Here is a 10,091-nt window from a genome sequence, read left to right as displayed (position 1 = left end):
TTTATAATCGTAGCAACAGACCTCAGATGAGCCCAGACGCTCTGCGGCTCTTGTTTACAATTCTTGGGCCGGATTTTGTCGCGCGAAAAATACCCCTTTACCGGAGATTTTGGGAACGCGCATGCGGTCTTTCCGACCTCGGAGTGGGGGGGCCGGGCAATAACCCTGGTCTTCTCATTCTCATGGCAGCATATACATTCAGGTGCCGTACTCATTAATTCACAAACACTACAAGAACACCAGTATTTGTCTACAGTCCTATCTGGTACCGAAGCTTCCATTCCGCCATGAATTGTGACTTCTGATTCTCGAGAAGTGTGTGCCGACTCTTCCCGTTGCTTTTTCAGACAATTCTCCTCCACTTCTTGTGTATATTCATGCTCAAACCTATATCCAACTGGTAAATCACTATAAATATCATCATCATCTGAGTAATCACTAGAATCATTGAAATTATCGCTTTCTATCTTCATCTTATACACCACACGCACTATGTTTACATAATGGCGTGTTTCAACAGGGTGCTGTGACGTCACATGACCTAGACTAATATTCATGTGTTTCTTACTGCGGATTTGAACTGCGGGCGCCGGATTTGAAATGGAATACGTTATTGAATGTATTTCTATGTATAAAAACGTTACAGAAGTTATAAAATTTGACTTCAATTGTCCTTTAATGTTTCTATACTATAGGCCTACTCTCTTTTACCTATTATTGCCGATAGTTTCCTACCATTGCATTACCGGCAGCCATTAATTGCTCTCGCGGCGCGACTGTTGCACGCTTGCACTAATATATAGAGTATATTACTGCTTCTCTATTCTTATTCTCTATTCTTATATTAACATGTGCTTCTCTATATATTAGTGCAAGCGTGCAACAGTCGCGCCGCGATAGCAATGGCTGCCGGTAATGCAATTTGGTAGGAAACTATTGGCGATAATAGGTGAAAGAGAGTAGGCCTATAGTATAGAAACATTAAGAATTTTGTACTATAGATTTCGTATTTAGTTCGCATTATATTTTATTGAAACGCTTCAAGTGCCTGTGCGTTCATGGATATAAGCGCTGACGACAATTCATTTTCGCAATGTGCGACGTATGCAAATGTGCAAATATGGACAGCTCTTATGTCCTAGGGCCGAAAGTCGCACTATCGAAACTAGATACAATAATCATAATGTAACCTAACCCGACCAGGCTGTGTGACTGACGTCAATATACAGCCTGACATCCATCCATTGGAAAATCTTGTACCTCTACAAAAACTGCCGAACAATTACGTATATCTCAAATAAAATAATCATCTAAGCATTTCTGCCTTGTTTTGTATCAAGTATAACCTTCACCTCATAGTATTCCAGCTGGGGCTGTCATTGGTATCAAATTATTTCGATTCGATTATTGATTTTTTTTTTCTTCGATATTTTGGTTCGATTCGATCTGATTCAATTTAATAATTATGTAATAAAACATGAGCCGTGAAAGTACAGTAAACTCATGTATTGTGTTCTACTTATGATAACTATGCATTTTATACATCGCTGTGCTTAAATGCAACATGGGCGAAGTATATTTACCTGAATTCAACCAGATTGACCTGGCGTCGCGGCGATGGCGAAGCAGCAGACATGCTTTTACGGTAGACAGATTTTATTATAGAGATCAGTGAGACAGGATACGCACCAGAGACAATAGAACACCACAGTTATTGATTGTCTCTGTATGCATGCGTCCTGCACTACTTCCGATAATGGCAGCGCTCAGTCAAAAATGCTACCGATGCTTCGCTGGCTACATTTTAGAAAAAAAAAAAGCATCGATGACAGTCCTAATATATATTGGTCAGAAATAGCTAAACGAGCCAGGTCAAACAGAGGTCAGGGGGACATAGACCTTACCTGCGTAAATAAGTGTGCTAGTCATGCTTTTTGTGTATATATCCTTGGTAGTTATCCAATTTTATTAATTCAAAATTTTATTGTAAAAATATGCTATGTATTGTATTATGTATATGATGGATAATTGCCTAAATAAATAAATAAATAAAAATATGTAGTAGCCGATATTATAGCCGTATATGTATAGCCGCGTTCACACGTAGCAAGAAATTTGGTATTTAGCGTTCACACGAGGCAAAATGCGTGGTCCAAGAAATACGGTATCTAAACAGATCCGATATTTGTTGAAAAACGCGGCTTCCCAGACCCCGACTAATTTGCCGTGCTTGAGAAATACCGGATCTCTTAGACCGCGCATTTCCTCGTGTGAACGCTAAATGCCGTATTTCTGAAGCCGCGTATTTTATAGACTGGTCCGCGCTCGACAGTTCCAATGCAATGCGAGTGGAACTGTCGAGCGCGGACCAATCTACGTATTCTATGGGCAGTTGGTGCGCATTGCATTCGTAGCTCGCAAATACGGCATTTCTGGTGCCGCGAACCAGCGTGTGAACGCTCGGTCGCGTATTTGTCTCAGATTCGGTATTTCGCAAATACCGTATTTCATAAATACGAGGTCGCGTGTGAACGAGGCTATTGTTACCAGAAGAAAACAAGGGCAGTGTTCTGCAAACTTACAACTGCTTAAAAAGCATGTGCTGTTGTTTCTGCTGCAGCTATTGTAGCTGCTGCTGCCATTGTTACCTCCGCCCAACGGAGTTGGAGGAGGTTATGTATTCGCTCGTGTGTACGTGTGTTCGTGTGTTCGCGCGATCGATATTAGCGCGTCAGCCAGCTCAGCCAGCCAGCCAGTGATACCCAGAGAGCCAGCGCAGCGAGCCAGCGAGCGTGTACATGTCAGCGAGCAGCAGCAATGAGCGGCTGCTACAAGCGAGCGAGCAGCAAGCCAGCAAGCCAGCGTGTACATGTCAGTACGCTAGCGTACATCGTGGCTTATTCGTGTGTTTGTGAGTTGTATGTCGCTGGCGGAGGTATGCACTCTCCGTGAGTGCACTCTGTCTAGTTGTTACTATTACTAAGTCCTGCTACTGCTACTACCATAGCTACTGCCATGGCTACTGCTAGTGATGTCCCTATGATCGATTATAATCGAAAGTCAGTCGTTTGCAGCAACTCACTAAGCGCTCAATTATGAAAATAAATAATTGATTATCAAAAAAGATATTTTTTTCCTATAAAATGTGCAAACATTGATGAAATGACTTTTATTTCATTTTTGTGTTTTTTTGGTTACTTTACAACTTAAATCTAACCTACACCAAACATTAAAGCAAGTATAATACTGATACATAGCGGTTAGAATATTGTATTATAAAAAATACTGTATTATATGATATATGATATATTTCAACATCTGGTAGCCGCGATTAATAACATTCAACCGATTATCTTTGATCATCGATCGGTTGGGTGCAACCGATGATCAATGATGAAATTCCAACAAATTCCCATCACAAGCTACTGCTACTGCTACTGCGACCGCTGCTGCTGCGACTACTGCTGCTGCATCCACTACTGCTACTACTTCTGCTGCTTCTGCTACTGTTGCTAATGCTGCTGCTTGGCCCAAGCTATTTTCAATGACAATGCACATTTTAAGCTTTCCAATCTGATAACAGTAGCTGAATAGCAGATTAACGCAGGCCTAATTAATGCACGTAACAGTCTGGTGGCATGGATGTAGTAACTTGTACTAGTGGATGTGGACTAGTAGTAACTTTGGCATGGATGTACAGAATGCACACCACACAAAGAATGTGATTTTAAATGGTTTTAATCTTGTTCAACTGACTTTTGATCATGAAATTCCATTGTGAAACTGCTGCCTTTCATGTCGAACACTGACACAGCTTTTACTAGCTATTAGTATTTTATCATGCTACGCATGCTGCCACATTCTGGATACACACAGCACTTTCGCATGGATGTACAGAATGCACACCACACAAAGAATGTGATTTTAAATGGTTTTAATCTTGTTCAACTGACTTTTGTTCATGAAATTCCATTGTGAAACTGCTGCCTTTCATGTCGAACACTGACACAGCTTTTACTAGCTATTAGTATTTTATCATTTCTCGCGGGAGATGAAATCAGTATTCAGTCTGGCTGAGGGTCTATGGGGCACCCCAGCCTCCTTGTTTATTTATATGTGAACAGATTGCCTATAATAAGTAAGAATGGCTGCCTGTATTCGCCTTATCCATGCCGCCGACTAGTGTAGACCCTGAATAAAAACACAACAGTTAACCAAAAGCATAAGGAACTTAAGTTGCAATACATTCTGAATTCATTACATGGACTAAACAAAATATTTAGGCACATGTTACAGTATACTCGCCATGCACTCTCAAAATACACTATAAAGCAGTGGTTTCCAAGTTTTTTTCTTGCCCCTTGGCTCTATTAATTCTACCGCAATGCTTCCTACCCTACCCTACATACACCTACTCCTTGCCATATTGCCCCCACCCCCGGGGTAATCCCACAGATCGCAGCAGGCGGCGCCACCCACACTGAAAACTACTTCTATATATACTATGCCAAGTAAAAGGTTATTTGAAAAATAATTTTTGCATACCAGTTCCTTGCTATATGGCACTAACTTTTCACTCTGAATAAATCTGATCGGAGTACTGCCCATGCTTCATATGTGTCCATGCACTGAGTCTGATAGAATAATAAAAAGAAAAAGAAATTCCATCATTGAATTTAAAAAGGGCGTAGCGCTTGTTCCTAACCGTTATAATTCACCAGAGCCAACACTTGACATCATATTGTTATTTTCTCCACTGCTTCACATTTCTGGCTCCCTGAGTAGATTTCCTACAGCTAAGCCTGCGGATAAGATAACTAATTGTCAATATTTCACTTGGAACCATTTCCCCAAAACAATATATTTATTAATTTTTTATACAATGCCTATTGACCCGTGTCATACCAGGCTTGGCCAACTGATGACCTCACTACAAGACCATAATAGGGCTGCTCTGTGGTTATACAAATACAGATGTGCAGACTTATGCACCACTTATACGTGGATAAAGGAAGCCTAATTAGTAGTGTTTATGTTGTCAATCGGTTGTAATTTCGTAATCGATCATCTTGGATCCAAGTAAATGTGCATGTATGTGCTTGTTTAGCCCTGTTTACTGTTTGTTTTGCACTGTTTACTACTGTGTGTATAATACATGTATGTTAATAAAGGATAACTTGTATAGTAGCGATGATATCTCTGATTCTCTTCACTTTTCCAAGTTTTCTTGTTCAAGTTTTACATTTATTTCGATTTTTTTCCCCAATGAAATCAATTATGGATTTTGATAACCAAGCTCTTGGTTCGAGCCACTGTTCAACTGATGATCGAGTATAATCGATGATCGTGACATCACTACTAATTAGTTTACTGGTCTGGTGTATATGCTGAGATCCAGCTGCAGCGATTAATAAACAGGACGCTGAAGATTTCTCAATGGAGTTTGTAACAGGAAGTGGGCGAAGTAATGGTGCAGCCAAAGAGGCTGTGAAGCACGTACACACTGCTCATGAGCATCTTTGACCCCATGATGACCGTTGACCTTCAGTACCAACCGAGACCGGCATATATAATTTAAGATTGCCTTCTACATTACATCAGTATACATGTCACTCGTCATATATAATAACATCAAGTTAGCCCAATTCCGACTTGTGTTTGTGCAATGCAGAGTATCAACCATAGTATCAACGTACCTGTAGTAGTACTGGTACTACTATAGTACTAGTAGTAGCAGGAGTAAGATAATATAGGATATCCTATATTATCTTACTCCTGGTAGTATAGTACTATATACTACTACAGTACTAGTAATACTATTTTAATATTTACGTCAAAGGACATATATTTTATTATTTAGGTAAGCTCCATTTTACAAACAATACACAATGAATTATATCACAATATCTACTAAAATTAAAACTGAATGAAGACATATATTTAATTAGAATATATTTTAATTTCCAATGTACCACCATAGGTACCACTCCAGAGGCGTGTACAGGATTTGTACCAGGGGGGGGGGGTCTAACCGTAACCCAAACTTGCAAGCATGTGAAGGGGGGTCTGGGGGGTGCTCCCCCAAATTTTTTTTTTAAATTAGACCCCCTTAGATGCGTTTTCTGCGCGAGCAGGGGGGGGTCCGGAACCCCTGGACCCCCCCCCCTGTACACGCCCCTGCACTCCGTGTAATGTGTAGGTCCCGTGGGCCGTGGCTCGGATGACCACGTAAAATGGCGGTCCCGTCTCCAGTAATACTAAGGCCACTGGGGACGTAAAAGAACCACTAAGGGCGAAAAAAAACTCTGGCTGTGACCAACCTCAGTGCCATTCGGCTAAAAAAGGCTAACTACCTGGCTTTATCCAAGCTAGGTCACACCCCATGGCTAGCTATAGCCCTGGACGTTTATTCCTTACGGACTGTCCAGTATAGAAATAGAAGTAGAAGTAGGCCTACAGACACAGTGTAGGTGGGACCTTGGGTGGGGTGGGGCTACCTCACCTGCACTGTCCGCGGTTACCTTGCCTATGCTGTACACTTACGATAAATGTCAAACCATAAATCAATAAAATGATATAACATATAGTCATATACACATAGAATTAAGCATTTACCAACCGTTGCCATTGGGGGCTCAGTTGTCCTAGACTATGTTAACAAACACTCGTACCTTCATTACGTATTTCAGTTGCTATCCACAATCGCATCTGAGAATCGCATCACACACGGCGCAGGAATGAATAATAACACTACAACTTGCGCCACCTATGGGTAACAAACGCCAAAAAGAAGGTTTTATAATAGCTATTAGCTCTGCTATTAGTTGAAAACTTCAGGGGAATTTTCGTTTGAACACACGCGCACGCACGCACGCACACAACGTTTATTATAGTTAGCATACTTCTACTTCTACGCTATATTGGCCACCATCAACATACTGATGATTATGCCAACGGGAGGCGCTAGTTGAGACTAAAATAAAATTTTCCTTTCCTTGATTTTCTAAAGAAAAACACACAAAAAAAGCAAATTTTACTTAAAAAACTGCCCTGATGTCGTTTAGGCAGTAATCAGAGACTTAAAGGAACATAGATTTTCGGCTGTCACCACTTCAGTCGGTAAGGCGTTCCACTCTGTAATAGACCTGGGAAAGAAGGAGCCGTAATTTCCTGTAGTCACGTACATCTACAGCAGGATGGGATTTGAAAAGAGTGCTCTGACATGTTCCTGGTGCTTCGAGTAGGTGGTATCAGACGGTTGTTGGTATCCAAGTTGACCATGCCGTTGACGAGCTTGCATGTACATCATAGCCAAACGGGCAACCCTTCGTCTTGACTCCAGCGTCGGCCAGTTGAGTGTTTAAATTCAAGCATGTCAGTAACACTCGACCTGTTGTGGTGGCGGTTTGAGACGTATCTCGCTGCTCGTCTTTGGACCATTTCAAGATGTTGGCAGTCCTGCGCCTGATATGGATCCCATACCGTGCTGGCGTACTCCACCGTGGGCATAACCAATGAGGTATAGGCAAGTGACTTAACTTCCATTCAGGAAATCTTTAGGTTCCTTCTCAGGAATGATAGGGTTCCATTTGCTTTACTACATATTGAGCTGATGTGGTTGTGTCATCGAAGGTCTGATGTTAGTGTGACACCCAGGTACTTGGCTGATGTGGCCACGTCTAAGGTATGTCCGCGTAGAGCATATGGGTAACAGGTTGGTTGGAGTTTTCTGGTGATGGTCAGGACCAGACATTTGTCTTGGTGGAACTTCATCATCCACTTGTCTTCCCAGACTGCTAGTTGGTCCAAGTCATTCTGCAGTATTTGTGAATCTTGTGGTTTAGTCAGAGCTATATGAATCAATGTGTCATCTGCAAAAAGTCGAACGGTTGCTTGTGTATCTTCCGGGATGTCATTTATGTAGAACAGGAACAGGCAAGGTCCAAGCACTGAACCTTGCGGGACTCCTGATTCTACATTTACAGGGTCAGATCTCTCTCCGTCGACGACGACTGTCTGCATTCGATCTGACAGGAACGAACTAATCCAGGTGTTGGTTTTACCACGGATGCCATAGTGATTTAACTTGTGAACGAGTAGGCTGTGGTTTACCTTGTCAAAAGCTTTTGAAAAGTCCATTATTACACAGTCGACCTGCTTTCCAGCTTCCATGCTTTTGGACACATCGTCCACAAAGTCAATAAGCTGAGTTTCGCAGGAGACACCCTTCCGGAAACCATGTTGAAGCGGGTTGAGAATGTTGTGTTTATCGGCATGAGACATGATGTGAGATGTCACAATGTGCTCCATGACTTTGCAGCTGATGCACGTCAGTGACACTGGTCGATAGTTTTCAGCCAGGTACCTCTGACCTTTTTTAAAAATTGGTGCGACATTTGCATTTCGCCAGTCTTGCGGGACTTCACCCGAGTTGTAGGAGGCTTGGAAAATCATAGTCAGGATTGGCGCAATTTCTTTCGATAATTCCTTCAGTACACGAGGACGCATATTGTCAGGTCCTGGAGCCTTACCCATGCTTGAGGCCCTGCAGCAGCAGCAGCATAGTTCGTAGCCGTGAGGACAAGGTGCATAAGTTATTTTAAAAATCTTCACTGATATACACAATTAACTACTTTTTTTTCCATAAAATATTATATAGCAACAGAAATAATACTGTACAATACCAAAATATTGCAGAAAATAATATATTATTTAACTTTATTAAAACAATATACATGATGATCATAATGATCAAAACCTCACATATGAGAGTATGTATGTATGTATGTATGTATGAACGGGAACCTTTAGATCAGTGTTTCTCTTTTTATTTTTGATAGTTTTCCACCTGTCTGCATGTAGTAAAGTAGTGAAACACAAGTTTTCTTATAACAGTCACGTCAACATAACTCCACAATAACCTTTAATATCAGCTACCGAGAGTTCTATTCCAGGCATACACTACACATACAAATAAATACATGCATAAATACCATCACACAGACAATGTACAGGTTAGTTTTGTCATGATAAAAGCTGGAATAAAAAGCTGAGAGTTCCAAACTATCGAGTTTTAGTCCACGAGTCCAAATAAAAGTGTCAATGACACTATAGCTCACCTTGGGTGTGATAGAAGAGGGAGATGATATTTAAAATTTGGTAACTGTTTCATTTATGACGAACCAAAATGTGATCAATGTCCTTATTCCCTGTTTTATACTAATAGAAATTTCACTGCTTTGTTTCAGGGTTAGTTTTGATGATAAAATAAATGTTTCTGATCTGAAAGTCTGAAATCTGGGCGAGAGATGGCGCTACGCCTAAATGATCGCCATTTTGGTTTTTGATTATTGTGCAAATAAAGCAATAAAATATTCCAGTCAAATTACTGCAACGAAGAATCTAAAACACAATATTACACTTAGGTATGATTAGGTAGGTAGGTAGGTAGGTAGGTAGGTAGGTAGGTAAATTTAACAAAATCGAATGAATCTAGATGGCCATTTTCATTTTTGCCAAAAGGTGGGCGTGGCTCGAAAGTAGGTTGACTAGCGTGCTTCAAAATAGAACGTTCAAATCTCTCCCATAGGAGTAACAACTGTATGCAATTTGAAACATGTGGGTCAAACGGTTCTTGAGTTATCGTTGACTGTAGGCAGACACTGAAATGCATAGTGAAATTGCCAAAATCTACCTATAATTTGCATAATTTAAAAAAAATATCAAAACCTGTGTGATATGTTTTGGGGCCAGTCCTTATTCATTCACATACAAAAAATGAGCAAAATCCGTTGAACCTAAACTGACTTATTACCATTTCCATTTTTGCCAAAAAGTGGGCGTGGCTCGAAAGTAGGTCGACTAGCGTGCGCCAAAATAGGATGTTCAAATCTCTCCCATAGGAGTAACAACTGTATGCAATTGGAAACATGTGGGTCAAACGGTTCCTGAGTTATCGTTGACCGTAGGCAAACACTGAAATGCATAGTAAAATTGCCAAAATCTACCTAATTTACATAATTTACAAAAAATATCAAAAGCCCTGTAATATGTTTTAGGGCCAGTCCTTACTCATTCACATACCAAAAATG

General features: G+C 40.7%; 1 protein-coding gene across 1 annotated transcript in view; it reads right to left on the bottom strand.

Annotated features, from left to right (window-relative positions):
• The window catches only part of LOC106811216 (phospholipase D3-like), a 79,669-nt gene extending 72,851 nt beyond the window's left edge, over positions 1-6,818 (bottom strand). Inside the window, exon 1 of the mRNA XM_014814775.1 lies at positions 6,672-6,818. Within this exon, the coding sequence (XP_014670261.1) occupies positions 6,672-6,708 (37 nt within the window). The 5' untranslated portion in view covers positions 6,709-6,818. The remainder of the gene's footprint in view (positions 1-6,671) is intronic.
• Between the last annotated feature and the right edge of the window lie 3,273 nt (positions 6,819-10,091).

This window comes from Priapulus caudatus, unplaced genomic scaffold (genome assembly GCF_000485595.1).
Source record: "Priapulus caudatus unplaced genomic scaffold, Priapulus_caudatus-5.0.1 Scaffold18, whole genome shotgun sequence".
In the NCBI taxonomy this organism is placed as follows: domain Eukaryota; kingdom Metazoa; phylum Priapulida; class Priapulimorpha; order Priapulimorphida; family Priapulidae; genus Priapulus; species Priapulus caudatus.
Note: the sequence above shows the minus strand (reverse complement) of the source record. Positions and strands in the feature narration are given on the sequence as shown.